General features: G+C 41.7%; 1 protein-coding gene across 2 annotated transcripts; it reads right to left on the reverse strand.

Annotated features, from left to right (window-relative positions):
- Positions 1-5,693: 5,693 nt before the first annotated feature.
- Positions 5,694-13,370, reverse strand: LOC149287175 (cAMP-responsive element modulator-like). 2 transcript variants are annotated; one of them, XM_089493143.1, is made up of 4 exons: positions 13,337-13,370; positions 12,119-12,298; positions 8,161-8,317; positions 5,694-5,838 (listed from the first exon to the last, which is right to left on the reverse strand). In XM_089493143.1, exons 2-4 carry the CDS (start codon positions 12,228-12,230, stop codon positions 5,694-5,696), a joined length of 414 nt encoding a protein of 137 aa, XP_089349269.1. In that variant the 5' UTR covers positions 12,231-12,298; positions 13,337-13,370. The 2 variants fall into 2 exon arrangements, with proteins under 2 accessions (XP_089349269.1, XP_089349268.1); XM_089493142.1 differs by lacking the exon at positions 13,337-13,370 and having other exon boundaries at positions 12,119-12,230.
- Positions 13,371-16,211: the final 2,841 nt, after the last annotated feature.

Here is a 16,211-nt window from a genome sequence, read left to right on the forward strand (position 1 = left end):
TGGCCAGCTCTGATCTCCTCAACTAGCCCATTTATGCTATGGAGCACAAACTGGTGCTGTATGTTTGTAACCCCTTAAGGACCAGGCTGTTTTTTTTTTATTTTTTTGTACCCTTCGTGGCCAAGGCTGTTTTCTCCTCTTCCATTTAGTGTACCCACACAAGTTATATATTGTTTTTTCAGGATAAGAAGGGCTTTTTTTCCAAATCTAGTCATTCTGCCTCCATGGGCTATTTGCGACGTCTTTGAAGCCAACCAAAACAATTGACCGCATCACACCATATATTTTGAAAACTAGACACCTTCATGGTATTTAAAATAGTGGCATTTTAACTCTTTACATGCACTCATTCTACCACCAGTCTGTTTGTGTGTTCTTTTTTAACACACACAGCGTACTTTAGGTACGTATTTACAGCCCTTGGTATATATAACTGCCAAACACCCCAATATATGTTTCGCAACATCTCCCTAGTACAGTGGTATTATCCATGCATGACTTTGTCTGGTTGTTTGGGGGCTAAAAGTCCATATTTGGGAAGTGTGCTTTTCTTTCATTTTGGGTCAGTCTATGCTTATGCTCTATTTTGGACATCTTTGAATCTGGCCACTCCAATTTACCCCTGGCAAGTGTGGCACACATTAGTTGGTGAAGTTGAGGGTTTCTAGTTACGCCCTATGTGGTTAGATGGATACATAAATAATATAACGCAGCCCCCTGTACCTGTAACCCTAGGCTTATGTTGCTGATTAAATGTTTTATAACCATACCAACCAATACATATTTAACAAAAAGCACAATCTATTTTACAATGCGTAGTGTTTAGCAGTCTCACTGCCATAGTCATTAAGAATTAAATGGTGACAAAAACCTTGCCACCTCTGCAGTGATGACTGCAGCATCCCAAAATAGTTGGAAAAATGTTCCCGAGAAACTGTTCTATTCGTGCCATCTGATGTAATCAGTCATGATCCCAGCAGTGCACTGAAATGTATGTTACATGAATGAACGATGAACTCAGTGGGGGGTATACAGAGATACTTATACCAAATTAAGCAGGTTTTTCAGGGTCCAGCTCATATATAAGGCCCTTCAGCCTGGTTGTGAAATTGCTGTTAATGTACTGTTTTTCTTTGTTAACAACTTTTTTTGGTCTTGTAATTATTTTATTGTATACAAATCATATAAATCTCGAGTTTTCTATACATACATACATACATACATGCGCGCGCACACACACACACTATGATGTTTCCATTGTAAGTGCCTTCAGCCTATTCAGAGTCATAAATAAACTAGCTTACCTGCAGAGCTCTCCTTCGTTTGGGGCCACATATGAGCGTACACCTTGCCAAAGGAGGAGTACGACTAGCTGATGGGCAAGGGTGGGCCTAGCCGCAGATAGCGTTAATGGGTTGGGAGTGGGTGGAAAATTGGGCGTGGAGTGGGTGTAACAAGGGAAACAATAGGAGTGACCCAGGTAAGCAGTGCTTCACCAGCAGTGGCGTCGCTACAGGGGGGCAAGGGGGGGCAATTGCTTGCCCCCCCTGTTGCCCCCCCGCCGAATTTGAAACCAAAGCATGGTGCCGTCGCTAGCAGTCCCAGTCAGGTGCTAACGACGGCACCATGCCGTCAGTAACACTATCTTACCTTGATGGAGGTCTGTGGACCTCCATCACCACCTACCCCGGCGATCTGCCCCTCACACTGAAGGGCATCACCGGGGCCACCCGATCTGCCCGGTGACGTCTCGCGCAATGACGCGATGACGTCACCGCGCAACTTTATTAACAACTGACAATTGTCAGTTAAAGAGGTGTGGGGGCATGCTGCTTAGATGCAGCTACATACCCCCAACATATACCATTGGAAAGGTAATCGCCTCACCTTTCCAACGGTATATAGATTGTAAAAAAAGAATAAAAAATATTAAGTTAAAAAAAATAAAAATGTAAAAAAAATGATTTGGGGGTCTCTTGGGGGCAGATAAAAAAATATCAAAATTGCCTAGAGACCCCCAAATTAAATTATTTTAACATAAAGTAGTTTAACTTTAAAAAAAAAGGTTAAGTATTCTAGCTAAATGATCACTGTGGTAGCCAATGTTACCACAGCGATCATATAGCTATAAAAAGTCACATTCCCTTTTTAAAAATGGCCGATACTAATTTTTAATCCTATGATCCCTTTGATCATGGGGTTAAATTTGGCCAACGGTAGAGGGTGGCAATTTTTGAAATCCTGATGAACTGCAAATATTATTAAAATCAGCCATTTAGCCTGTGCGGTACGTGAGTAACCATCTCATCCCTGGAGCGCCTTGCATTTTTACTGCAAAACTTATTGTTGCTGTAAAAGTGATTTTTTTTCTCCCTTTACCATCATTTCTTTGGGACTGTAAGGGGAAAGAATGGTGTGTGTAATTAGGGTTGAAGCCTTGACGTGGCATTACTGCTCACGTAGGAAGTTAAATTATGGCACAAAAAGTACACATTTGCAAAAACGACATCCCTTGGCACATCAAATGAGGGGCTGCATGTATTTCTAGTACAAACCTGGAGTGCGCAAGACACAAATGAACATGTCGCTATGGATAGAAAAAACATATTTTCAAGCCAAAGCGACATATTCCATCATTATTTGTGCACTCAACTTTTGTCCTAGAAATACATGTAGCCCTTCATTTGAAGCTCTAAGGGGTGTAGTTTCTTAAAATGGATGAATTGTCTGAATGAGGGAGAGCATGAGTTAATATGTGGATGATTTGTCTGAATGAGGGAGAGCATGAGTTAATATGGGGATGAACTGTCTGAATGAGGGAGAGCATGAGTTAATATGTGGATGAGTTGTCTGAATGAGGGAGAGCATGAGTTAATATGTGGATGAACTGTCTGAATGAGGGAGAGCATGAGTTAATATGTGGATGAGTTGTCTGAATGAGGGAGAGCATGAGTTAATATGTGGATGAGTTGTCTGAATGAGGGAGAGCATGAGTTAATATGTGGATGAACTGTCTGAATGAGGGAGAGCATGAGTTAATGTGTTTGTGTGTATCATAGATGTATAAATGTGGAAGGGCAAAGATGGCACTAGCAGGATGTTTGAGCCTTGGGGAACAGGATGGCACAGGCAGGGTGTATATGGGACAAAGATGGCAAATCTTATGTGTGTTATCTGGGTGCTGGCCAGGTTCTATGTGGGCAGCGTGGTTGGGGTGTGCAACCCGTGATCTATGCCTGTAATTTAGGGGGTTTTAAATATACCTTTAATGCCGTGTTTTTATGTGAATTCCAATTGATCTGTACCTGCAAAGCTGGGTTTTCGTGTTATTCTGTAGATCCATATCTGCTATGCTATGTTTCCATACATTATTTATGTATACCTGCAAATACAGGGTTTGTATGTCTTGTTCAGTTGATTAATACCTGCAATGCTGTTTCCATGTATTGATTTGATCTATACCTGCAATGCTACATTTCATATATTATTATTGTATACCTGCAAATACAGGATTTGTATGTCTGATTCTGTTTATTTGATATATACCTTCAGTGCTGAGATCACAAGTGAATTTCAATTGATCTATACATGCAAAGCTGGGTTTGTGTGTTAATGTGTTGATCTATACCTGCTATCGGCAGCAGGGACTAATATTAGGCCCTGAAATCATTTAGTGGAAAAGCTAAGGTATTGTGTGGTTTACAAGGATTAGTCGTACTAAATTGTGGCTTCAGGCTTCCCATGTTGAATGATCAAGTATTGTATTGTCCAATAACAAAAGAATCATTCCATAGCACATTACTTTTGGCTATATATATATATATATATATATATAATGTATGTGTGTGTGTGTGTGTGTGTGTGTGTGTGTTTTTTCAGTGGTATGATTTAATGGTGGAAATTATTAATGCCCCCCCCAGTTTGACTGTGGTATCTTGTGTGCCCCCCCTATATATTGTTTCTAGAGTCGCCACTGTTCACCAGGAGAGTTTCCAGGTGTATAAGTCAAATATCCTATAAGTATCAAGTCTGTTCCCTAACAGGCTGACTTTATATAACACTCTCATCAGATCTCAGTGTTTTGTTAGTCTTTCACAGTTCTCGTTTTAGATGATTAAACTTTCCAGACACAGGTTGTTAACACACTGTGCAGCTGTACACAGTGTGACAGCACAGTGAAGCATAAAAATTTTGAAAAAGTCGTTTGGCCACTAAACACCCTAAGTAACAATGGGGTTACTATGCATTATTTACTATAAATATTTAAAGCACTTGCCTTTAGGGGGAAGGTGCAGCTTAAAAGCTGCAGAGCATTCCCTCTCCACAGTCTAATTTCTGCACCACTTTTGGCTGCTTGAAGTCAGAAAGTGCTTCCATTCCAATGGAAGTGATTTCTGCGCCTGAGCACATCAGTTTTAGTAAGACCCTTTTAAGTTACTGCACAGAGCAGCTCTGCAGCTGGCAGGCGGTGAGTAAACCGCACATGGGCAGCAGTAACACCAGGTAATGTGTTCGGCTGAGAACATCTCCTGCAAGCCAAGGAGCTGGTGGGGAAGCACTGAGCTGCTGGAGGGTCCCGTCACTTCCCTTTTCTGTTATTCATATGCCCAGCTCTGATATTACATCTGTCTGTAAAAGCAGAGCCAGGATATTTCATGCAAATTTTCCATTCTGTCCCATGAATCCACAGGAAAGGCGTACATGAGAAGTTGCCCAGTTGCAACACATAGATTTTTAATACAACATTAAATAAAAAAAGAAATAATGTATAAAAAGGAGCCAAACGCTACTTTGCGAACATGGTTCTATTAAAAATTATGTTAATTCGCTGCGCTTAATGACAAGAAATACATGGCCAGATTCAAAAATATCTTATAAATCTTGCGGAGTTGTACATCCTTACAGCCGTTGAGTGACATCATACATAAAGAAGCGGCATTGGTCTTATGATGCGTAACATTTTACATCAATTCCTGAGTTATGGTCGGGCGCACAATGGTTTTATTACAAGATTCGTTTCTTTTCTGGTAGTTTTATTAAATCCAATTTAAATACCTTAAAAAAATATTCACTGGACATGGCAGTCCATTTTATAGGATGTAGGAAATACTATGGAAAAAGCTGCAAAGATCCCAGTTAAACAACACAATATATCAACTCATTCTATTCTTACATCTTACGCTTTTCTCAGCTATAATAGGATTTATTTCAGCTAGACAAGTGCAAATACATAGTGTATTGTGGTGTGTGTGTGTGGTGTGTTTGGCGTGTACAGGAATGTGAGACTGACAGCTTGAAGGCTGGATGGTGCGAGTGCTGGCCGTCATCAGACTAAACTACTGAAGGTTATGCCTTTTTGCATTTCTCTAGCTCCGCCATCAGCTTCTTGTTCTCCATTTCCAGCATGGCCACGCGTCTCTCCAGGCATCTCACATACTCATTTTTTCGGCGTCGACACTCTTTGGCGGCTTCCCTGCAGGAATTAGAAGCCAAATGGCAATGCAGTGCATGCAGACAACTTACAAAACTAAAGACATCTTACAGAGAAATCAGATAATGACGATTTTCAGTGATCCACCAAAGAAACACTCCCAAGACCAGTTACGATTTTCCAGGGGTCATTGTCCAAAAGGTTCCTCGTGGCCATGGCTTATTGTGCCTCAAAACAGACTCCATAGATAAAAGTTACTCAATTACTCCGTTTTATGACAATAGAGATCTTTGAGGGCTTTCAATTCCTCAATTAGAGTCTTGTTTTGGTTTTCAAGAACCGCCACACGATTTTCAAGACATTTCACATATTCCTTCTTCTTTTTACGGCATTCCCGAGCAGCCTCCCTGGAACCAACACAAAGCAAGTGACTACAGAGGCAACCACAGAGATCAGAAGAAAACAGCCTCAAAACAAGGTGCACGTTCACCGCAAAATACAATGACCAGAGACACAACATGAGGACCACCACTTCAGTAGGCTGCTGGAAAACGGATCGCCCCACTGTCTGTAAAACCATGAGCCGTAATCTAGAGGAAGAAGACATTTTAGCAGAGAAACAACGTGATGAGTCCTTGGGCTGGGATGGCTTCCAAACATAGAAAAGAAACAGCGCTGTTTGACTAGAAAAGGGCTAAATACCGTGCTTTAAAAGGACACTTTAGGCTCATGATAATGTTCTGTAACACAGATGCAGACACGCAGCAAAGACAAGCATTGGACACGTGAAACCGAAAAGCTTTTTGTTCCTAATGATGGTTGCCTAGTGGAATAAAAACCTCATTTGCGGCGAATAAAACCTGAATACATCTGCACCATTACAATGAAAAACAACAAAAATCAACAGTGTATGAAGCAAGTTGTATAAAGGAAAGTGTGAAATGAACAGAAGCGGATCTGTACAGGTAAAGCACCGTGACTGCCAGAAAAGGTAGAGCGACAGCAGAGAGGTCAAGCAACGAATATGAACAGACACTGAAAGCTTCACAAGACAACCCGGACCTACCGTACACCAGAACCCAGAGATTCTTTCTCCACCGCGATCCCATTGACTTAAGTGCATTTACAAAAGAATATACTAATTGTTTGTTTTTTAATTTGCAAGATAAGTAGATTGTTAACTCTTGGCTGTGTTTGATTTGTTGGCCCTTTCATATGCTTTTCATTAAAGAATCTCAGTGCCAGTACTATAGGTTTAGTTTCTCAAGTCTAGATCAGCCATTGTTTATATTCCTTGTTCACACAGCACTTGGGGAAAACGTTAGAATGTTTCCGATTACGAGATCTCTTGTTACCATCAGGTTCGTGACCTTCTTCTGATCACTTCTGATGAACAAGTAACTACATGCTTATTTTTATTGATCGTTGACATTTGTATTTCCCTCTATCGGGGGTTCATGCTATATGAAGGGCATAGAGATTTGAGGCATTATGGGGTAAAACCGAACAGCCAGAGCACCTCCTCTTACTTGTAACAGAAGACATTATCTGACCAAGCCACAGCGGAAGCTCCCAGCCAACAATTTAACAAAATATAATAGTTTGGTTGTATATGCTACCTAATAGGGAATCATGAAAGGGGGCAGAACAGCAGCCAAATGCATATGGGCTCTAAGTGAGAGACAAGACAGAAGGGTACTTCACATTTATATACCACCAACAGATTCCATAATAGGGAGTAGGGAAAAAAATGAACATTTAAAATAACACATTTTGGTACAAAAATAGAAAAGGGCCCAGCCCTTGCAAGCTTATGATCTATCTGGTGGCAAATGGGAAGTGGGCAAGTAGGAGAAGACTGCTTGCACAAGTTCACTTGAGTGAGGATGATGTGGAGAGGTCTTTTGATCTTGCAAGTGATTTATTTAGGTTTCTATTCAGATGGTTAGGAAGAAAGGTTGTATGCCTCTTGGAAAATATGTGTTTGTAGCAAGCGTTTGAAATTGAAGTACGAAAGAGAAAGTCTGATGAATGGGGTATGCAATCCCAGAGAAGGGGAGCAGCACATGTGAAATCCTGAATACGGGAGTGGGGAAAGGCAACGATGGTAGAAGAGAGACGCAGGTCATTAGAGGAACAAAAAGGGCGGTTAGGAGTGGATGTGAGAGTAGTGCTATAGGGGTGCAGAGTTGTTAAGGGCTCCGTAGGTCAGGAATTTGATTCTAGAGGGTATGGGTAGCCAAAAGGTAGAAGGAGCTGAAGGAAACTGCAGAACGAAGAGTGACAACAGAACTGGAGGACCGAATAAAGGAGGTAACTGAATGGGCCAGAGACTGACGGCTTTTAATATCTTTACAGGAAATCAGATGACTGCATTTTTTTTTTTTATGTGTGTGTGACAGTTAAAGATATTTCGTTAAATGACTGCAGCTATCTTACTTGGGAGTTCAGAGGCAAGTCTACTAATTACTTCCCTTGTTCGGAACTCTCTCCCTTCTGTTACTTTAAGCATCAGGGGCAACATATCCTGTGATATCACTATAACCAACATGCGGCTGATACAAGTTTATAAGGAACATTTGGCCCCTTTACACCATTGCTGCTAATTCCATCATTATAGGACTTGGACAGATGATTCACTTTAAAATAAAGAGCCACAAAGAAAACATGGACAAATGTGAGATTCTATACTGTCCCTTCAGCCTTCTATACCTTTGTTTTATTCTTACCGATTTTTCATCAGTCGCATTTCCCTCTTGCGTGTGGCTTCTTCAGCCAGGTCTTCAGGGTTATGCATGTTGGACGGTGACGATGCCACTAGAACTCCTTGGGACAACGCAGAAGATGGGGTCCGGATCTCATATGCTGGAATGTCTCCACCGGCAGCTATAAAAGATTAGAATCAACATTAATACACTAAGTACTTGTTACAGGTATAGAATGTGCGAGTATAATGTGATACTATTATAGGAGTCTGCATACCATGCAACGTTTTAAGAAACCAGTATGTGGAGTTTAAAAAGACATGTAAATGATATGAGATTCGGCTTGTCTACAGTCCTGCGGTGAGATAGTACGTCTAGGGTAACAAGACAGGGAGCCGCAAGCTTAGGAGTCTTCAGTAATCGAATCCCTAAAGAAAGTCCCACTGGGAAAAACACTGATATCCAAGTACTAAGGAGAGATCAGCCTCTCCCGGGGGACAAATTCTGTCCTGTAACGCATGCTAAATTTAAAAGAAAAAACAAAAAGATACCTTATGAAACAAGGAAGGAACCGATGATGAAACAAAAATGTTGTCTCTTTAATTATGTAACTTGCAACAAGCTGTAAATCATTACAGCAACACCATGAGCTTTCGGTAGGGGGCAGCAGAATGCCGGTATTTTTAATAAATGCCTATAACCAGGCATCAGAACAAAATAACGAAACAAAAACAACAGTTTGGGCATCATGCCACGCGGAATACACTCTCAACGGTTTAACGTCACTAGTATGACTCTGTCCTGGTGCTCAAAATATATTTTTTTTAAAAAAGAAATACAAAGTAAAACCCCATCCATGATCACGTATTCTTTACTTCAGAACAGTTGAGATGTTTCAGGCATACCCTGCTTGACAATTGTATAGCACACAGACCATAAAAGCATGGTGCAAAATATACCGAAAACTTAAAAAAAAAAAAGTTTTTGTGTATTAATCGCAGCCGAATCCACCTGATCTCTTGACATAGGTTATAATACATACATAGGCTGCCGTTTCCCACCGTACATACAGTCTATAGCTACCGAGTATGAGTGTAAATATACGTATATACATACAAACGTTATAAAATTATACATAATATTTATATTGAACATATGCTCTATAACACAAATATAACTAAAAAGTAAAAATCCCGGATCGGCCCTGAAGAGGACCCTGGACGCAGCCCCCGTTATAATCCGAGGTAGCCGTTCGCACTCACCCCACATTCTCCCTGTGAGTTACCGCCGCTAGCAGAGCAGCATCCGCACGGAAAGTTCCACGGGGCGGAATGAATGGACGGAGTGTCGCGGGGAGCGGGCACACGGGGCGGCTGCGTTACCCCGTGCGATCGCCAGTGGCATGATGAATCAGAAAGGAGCTGACTAAATGACAGTGTGAGGCTCTGCTGACGTCAATGTGCAGCTTGTTTAGAGTGGAGCCTTTCCATTTCCCCAGCTGTAACACGATTCCAGGAAGCAGCATGACGTCAGTCTTTTCAACTCAATTATCTAAAGAATAAGCTGTTTTCAGGCAAAAAAAAACAAAACAGCAAACGATGGCTGCGTCACCGGCCCCCAGGACACTCCCAGGGCTGGCATTCACTACAGACACGGCAGACACGTGCTTAAAGGGGCCGATCCGACAAAATGTTTCTTCAAACAAGTGCAGGAGCAACATAAGTGGCATGTAAAAGCCCTGTAACCATGGAAACAATACCCAGCAAAACAGGCTAAGCATTTAAACTAGTAGGCCAAACCGCGCTGTGTACAGGGAAGCAGCAGAATAGAGGCAGTGACCGCAGGAACGGGTTACTTAAAGTTTAACAGCCCGGGGTAATGACTCGTACCTACCGTGATGGGCTCCCGTTACACGGTTACGTCCGGAGGCAGAAGTCCCCTAATACACAGTAAGAAACGCTACTGTGCCCTTCACTGATCCCCTATGACATTACACACAGTAAGTGGGAGCCCTAATACATGGCTCGCTGTGTTCTAATACTGAGTCCAGTCTCACTACAGACACTCATCACTTTGATCACGCATTACATCATACAAACTACACAAATGGACAAGCAAATCAAGGAAGTGGGACGTGCAGATACTGCCAAGCCACCCCCCGACACAGATCATTACATCAGCATTCAGCAATAACACTGCTGGTCACATGACATAATAGATGACATCGTTGATGAGATCATCATGAAGTTTAGAGGCATGACACACACAATTTTAATGAGGAATGAAAATCCCTGTCATTGTAACATCTGATGATTACTACTCTCATCATGCTCAACTAGCCTACTACCTGCAGGTGTTAATGAGAAATGTACGGTAATTCACATTTATTTTCTTTAAATAAGAAGCCAGCCCATTGCAGCGCTCGCGTCAAACCCCTCACTCACATCCAGCTCTACAAACATACTGGGAATTATGTATGATGAGCTATTCCGATACAAAGTGGCAAAGAAGGAACCATCAACAGGAACACTACATTTGTTTTACTACTTTGGACCAGATTAGCCCTTCATTCATAGTTCACAGTTCTTGCTTTCCAGCTTTATTCATTGACAATAAATTACATAGAATGTGTTGGCAGATAAGAACCATTCAGTCCATCTAGTCTGCTGCTCTATTGCACGGTTTGCCTACCTTTAAATCATCTGAAATAATTACTCCTAAATTAAGGTGAGCAGATTTTTAAAATGAAATCCAGGACATTTTTTTTTAAAATTCGAACTATATATGCAGTATTTATTTTGGTATATGATATATATGTTATTTCTCATACCAGGGCAGGCTCTGCCACACCGACACCCAGACACACACACACACACACACCAGGACAGGCTCTGCCACACCGACACCCAGACACACACACACACTGGGACAGGTTCTGCCACACCGACACTCACATCTAGACGGTCTAAGCTAAAAAAAATAATTTTCCACACTGCTTTGTCGTTAACTGCCCCTTTTGTGTTGATTTATGTAATGGCCCCAGCTGCCCCCCTTGTGTAATGATGCTGCCAGCCCAGACTAGTTGGTTCCCTTCCATGGGTCTAAACATCCCCCACGCTGCAGGGCAGCATTTTATCTGGGATTGTCAGCAATATGTAAAAGTTATATGCTATCATATACATATTCATTCCCTCAATAACGCATACGCATTCATACACCCTCCCCCACCGCCTTACCTGCACTGCAGATCTTGGTGCCACTCACAGACTTCCACAGGGTCCACTGCATTGCTCGCACTCTGTGTGAGCACTTCTCTTGTACCGCACAGGGGAAGCAGAAACGGAGCAGAGTCATGTGACGCAGCTGGGTTCCTGCTTCCCTTCGGTGGATTCAAGAGACACGCTGGCTCTGACCACGTTGCAAATCTTTGTGTCATCAGCAAAAAGACATAACTTAGCACCAGGACCTTCTGCAATATCACTAATATTTTTTTCTTCATACAGCCAGCCTCTCTTTATAACACAATTATAGAAATGTTATACTTTAAAGATCCGTTGACCCCCCCCAACAGCTTTTAAAACTTAGACTCTTAATGATCCACGGATTTAACTTTTAGATTGTGAGCATTCAGATGGTACAGTCCACTGGAACACAATATTTAAGCATAATGGAAAAAGGTAGATATTGTAGCAAATAAAAATGCATAATAAATATAGCCTAATTGTAAATACTGCATAAAACAAAACAAAACCAATACATATAAAAAAAAAAAGCATACTAAACATGGGCTTTACCCAGGATTTTACCTATGGCCTCTGTCTTTAGTGGTGTTTCTATGTATCTGCTGAACACATCCCCTGCATTGCAAAAAGCAGGGTTCGGGTGACGGAGCAAATGCACATGGGGGAATTCTAGCAGAAAAAAATGAAACAGGGCCACACAGCTGTCATATGTATTAAGATGGTGGTTCTCATCGCCTTACCTTGTAGAACAATCTGGGTGCCGGGTACGTAGAACTGCCGCTGGCTGTCGGGTGACTGCGCAGTGTACTGCATTATGGCAGTTCCTGGCTGTGAAGCTCCTGAATGTCCCATTATTAGGGTTTGCAATCCTTCTGATCCTGGACCGGAAATATGAATTCTTCCTCCTTGGGATATAGCAACTTTAACGAAAATAAATATTTTACTGTCCAAGATGCAAAAAAAGGCATATAGTGTAACTGCATCTAAGAAGTCCAGAAAACAGAGACTGAACACATAAAGGCATTTAACTCTCTGGTTCTAGGAGGGCCAAAGCCTTACATTGGATGTAAGATGCCGAAAGGTTGGTGGGTAACTTGAAATGCCTTCCAAGTGCGGGAGGTTCATAAGATGAGGGCATGGAATAATCATAAGGCTATCCTAAACATATGACAAAGCCAAGGGCAAAATAAGGTTTCAGGGTTTGCACCAGGTGGCAAAATGGCTCTTATCAGTCAACAAATTCAATGTTTCCATGACCCTGGCTACTTTGACCATCTTTGGTAGCACAGTGAGTTGAATTAATAAGCAATTGATTTTACAAGGTGCCTATGCTTAATATATAGGTTAATTGATAGATCCAAAGGTCTTCTGATACAGACATCTATCACGGCTTAGTCTGTGGCAAATCCAAGATATTGCAGGGTAAATACATAAAAAAATGGGCCACTGTGTGTGCGTAATTAGCGCAAATTAGAACATGCACAACTAACAGCTCATTAAAACGTTACATCTTAGCACAGCCATTGCAAAACCAACAACACGACTCCACACCCACAAAATAGAGCAAAACATCAATCTAATTAGGCCAATAACACTGAGCTCAGCTCCAGATAGACAGCTCAGTCAATTTGATAGACAATGTTCTTCTAGGGAGACAATACTGCACCTGCATTCAAGAAAACAGTTCCTGTAATTATGACCTGTATGTTACCAAAACATGGTACTAATTGCATTGAAGGGACATGAAACTATGGTTCTTCAAGCCAGCACCCGTTGCTCCTTTAACAAACTTTGGAAAGGGTGCAGCTCCAAGAGTATGGGGGACCACGTAGCCACCCTACCTGTACTTGGCTCATGCCCACACAAATGCCACTTTCTGACCTTGGCTCTGGAAATATACCCATTATGACCAACATGGTGATGGGTATACAAGTAAACAAGACATAAGGCATACTTACTGTATTGGCCTGTGTTTGTATGGTAAAGGGAGGAAATAGTGGCAGATCCTCCTGTTGTGGAAAGTGGAGACTCTGTTCCTTCTTCTTCAAATGTATCATCTCCGGTCGTTGGGGTCAGGGTTCCATTAGGAGATGGATCATTAAAAGATGTTCTTAGGGATAAAAAGGGAGAAAACCAGGGTCAGGACAGATGCTCTACTGACATGTTATTCAGGTAGCGATCACAACTTAATTTCCGAACCAATTAGTCACATTGGATTGAGGACTGCAGCTTTTACTGACCCGTGACTCCTACAAAGCCTTGCCATACTTTAAGATTAATGGAAAAGCATCAAGAGTAGTAATTCTAAAATAGAGTTGTAAAGCTCCCAATGACTACATCTGCTCTGTATATTTCAAAAAGTAAATATAGTTAAGTTATATGTAAGTTGGACCCATATGTCTGAAACCTGGTGGTCTTCACTCAAAGGGCTGCATTACAAAGAAAGTCCATGCAAACTATCATTTGAGTGTTGCTTTTATGTTGTTTTGTTGTTTTAGCAGAATAAAATCACATGATATTTCTATCTTATCGGCAGGGGGCTTGTCTGGGTTGGCCACAGTGATATTGATAACTTAAAACTGCAAGTCACCTGTAAATTCTCACATGAACTCATGCTTTAGTGAATACTGAATACACTCCATAGCTTCTGACTACATCAACAAAATGTAAGCAAGAATGCTATGATGGGAAAGTAGCCAAGCTAGAGGAGAGCCAGGTCCTGGTCCAGCTTGTGTGCTCATATGAGTAAGCACCATCCAAGCAGTGAAACACGTTAAGCCCCATCTATAAAGCATTTGGAATTGCACTTTGTTTTACATTAAAGCACCTTTACCTTACCCACCGGAGTGCGAAGCCTGTGTTTATCTTTTATCGCACATATCCTTTTGGAGGTCCATAAAGACAGAAAGGTAAGGAACATTTATAGCCAGCTCAGCTCCGCCCCTCCCTGAAGAGCCAAGCTAGGCCGAGCAAGGCTCTGGGCTTGAGGTCAGTTTAAGCCCACGTAGAGACCACTATGTATGAATTCTCTTCATTACTTACTCGTATGATGACTGCGTGATAACCTCAGTGTGTGTTTGAGGATCAACCCCGCCTGGTGATCCCAAAGAGTCATCCACATCCACTATTGTTCCCTACAACAACAAGAGACCAATTATGAGATACATGCTACTGAACCTGCAATTTGTTGGGAAAATTTGTGGCATAATTAAATGTGTGCAGATGTTGGTGAACTGAATGGGACCACAACTGCCAGGCCGAGGCAGATATACAAATACAGTTCTCCATTTCATTATGGGCTAGCTAGAGGAAACAGAGAGATCGGCCCAGTGGACTACATCACGCTACTCTCCGGACTAATGCATCATCAGAATGTTGTATACAAACTCATGTATACATTGCGTGGCCTATTCACTAAAGGTAGAGGTTCCATGTGCACTGCTGTTTCAACTCACTCAATTCACTATTCATTAGGACAGGCCATGCCTAGCAAACTAATCCAACAAGAAGGACTGAGCTGACCTTGCATAATGGATAACGCAAAGGGTAAGGAGACTGGAGAGATCTAGCTGAATTGGCTATGCATTATACAGGGTCAGCCAAGCTCTTCCTACAGCAGAAGCTCACAGGAGTTGGCCTTACAGAACATATAGCGAAGTCAAGGACCTGAAACCACAACTCACCCGCAAGCTCTCCTGTCAACTCTCCCTTTAGCTATTAGACCCAGCGTGGCAACGGGCCGTGTACGTGAGCGCTCCTAATCCTCGAACATGCTTGTAATACACCCATAGCTGAGATTTTCAATATGCTGGAGGCTGGAGACTTTTAGTTTTGCTAGTGAAATGTATGGGTGAAATACCACCCATTATCTAGCGGTGTTTGGCACTGTATGCATTACCAGCATTATTTTAGACTTTTTGCACCAAAACATGACAAATTGACAGTGTTTTTGTTTTACCAAAAATAGCGGCATGTAAGAACCATCATCTATTTCAACAAGAGCACAAACTGTGACCTCAATAACCGATTACCTGATCATCGCCCGAAATTTCTGCCTGCTCTGGCTCCTTAAAAAAGTACCCCGCATCACCTTCGCCCCCATTGTGTTGGGATTCAACAGCTTCCATGGTCCACAACCTGGTAGAGAGATCAAAGAGTGATGTCAGGGCTATAAACTGATTAGATAATACTGATTCTGTCACACACACACAAACACCTTCACTTCTACAAGCTGACCTTTTAAACTAAACATACAATACCTCCCGTTACTCTACTGATTCACAGACACAATAAACAAGTAGTTTAAATTAATGTATGTTTCCTAAAAAAAAAAAAACCGCGAGGGTCCTTTTTAAATGATAGACCACTTGACCCTTCAGAGTAAGTATAACGTCATTGTAAAGATTTTATGTATCGACTCGCCAAATGTGGTTCCCACCCAAATGGCTTTAATACCAGTCGTCATGGAAACCTTGACTTGTGCTTATTTAAAGATACACGTAATTGAGTCACCTGTATTCAGGCAGGGTTATCACTCACAACATACTGTGAGCAAAAGCACTGGTTGGGAGTATTATACAAGATCAGGGCAGTGTGGGATAGGAAGGAGTCAGCTCCAGATGGCTTGACCCTGAGAATCTGCCCCTTCACCTTGAGAATGGGGCAAAAACCTTGAGAGTTTCTAGATGTGATAATGCAGCATTTAGGTGAGGCAAATAGGTGTTACTAAATGGCATATCATATAATATTTAACTAGTGCGGCAGTTAGGTTAATAATAAATGAGAACTGGAAATACACCCATTGATCTGACAGTTATATTGTAATCTTACTGT

Source organism: Sceloporus occidentalis, unplaced genomic scaffold, assembly GCF_023333645.1.
Source record: "Sceloporus occidentalis isolate IW3139 unplaced genomic scaffold, rSceOcc1.0.p SCAF_63, whole genome shotgun sequence".
Lineage (NCBI taxonomy): Eukaryota > Metazoa > Chordata > Lepidosauria > Squamata > Phrynosomatidae > Sceloporus > Sceloporus occidentalis.

Bases quoted from the DNA above. Each gene is read 5' to 3' on its own strand.
- LOC149287175 (XM_089493143.1), bottom strand. From the start codon at position 12,230: ATGGGACATTCAGGAGCTTCACAGCCAGGAACTGCCATAATGCAGTAC. The intron at 8,318-12,118 runs GTAAGGCGATGA...AATCTTTTATAG, and splicing joins CACCCAGATTGTTCTACAAG to CTGCCGGTGGAGACATTCCA. The intron at 5,839-8,160 runs GTAAGAATAAAA...TGTTGGTTCCAG, and splicing joins ATGCGACTGATGAAAAATCG to GGAGGCTGCTCGGGAATGCC.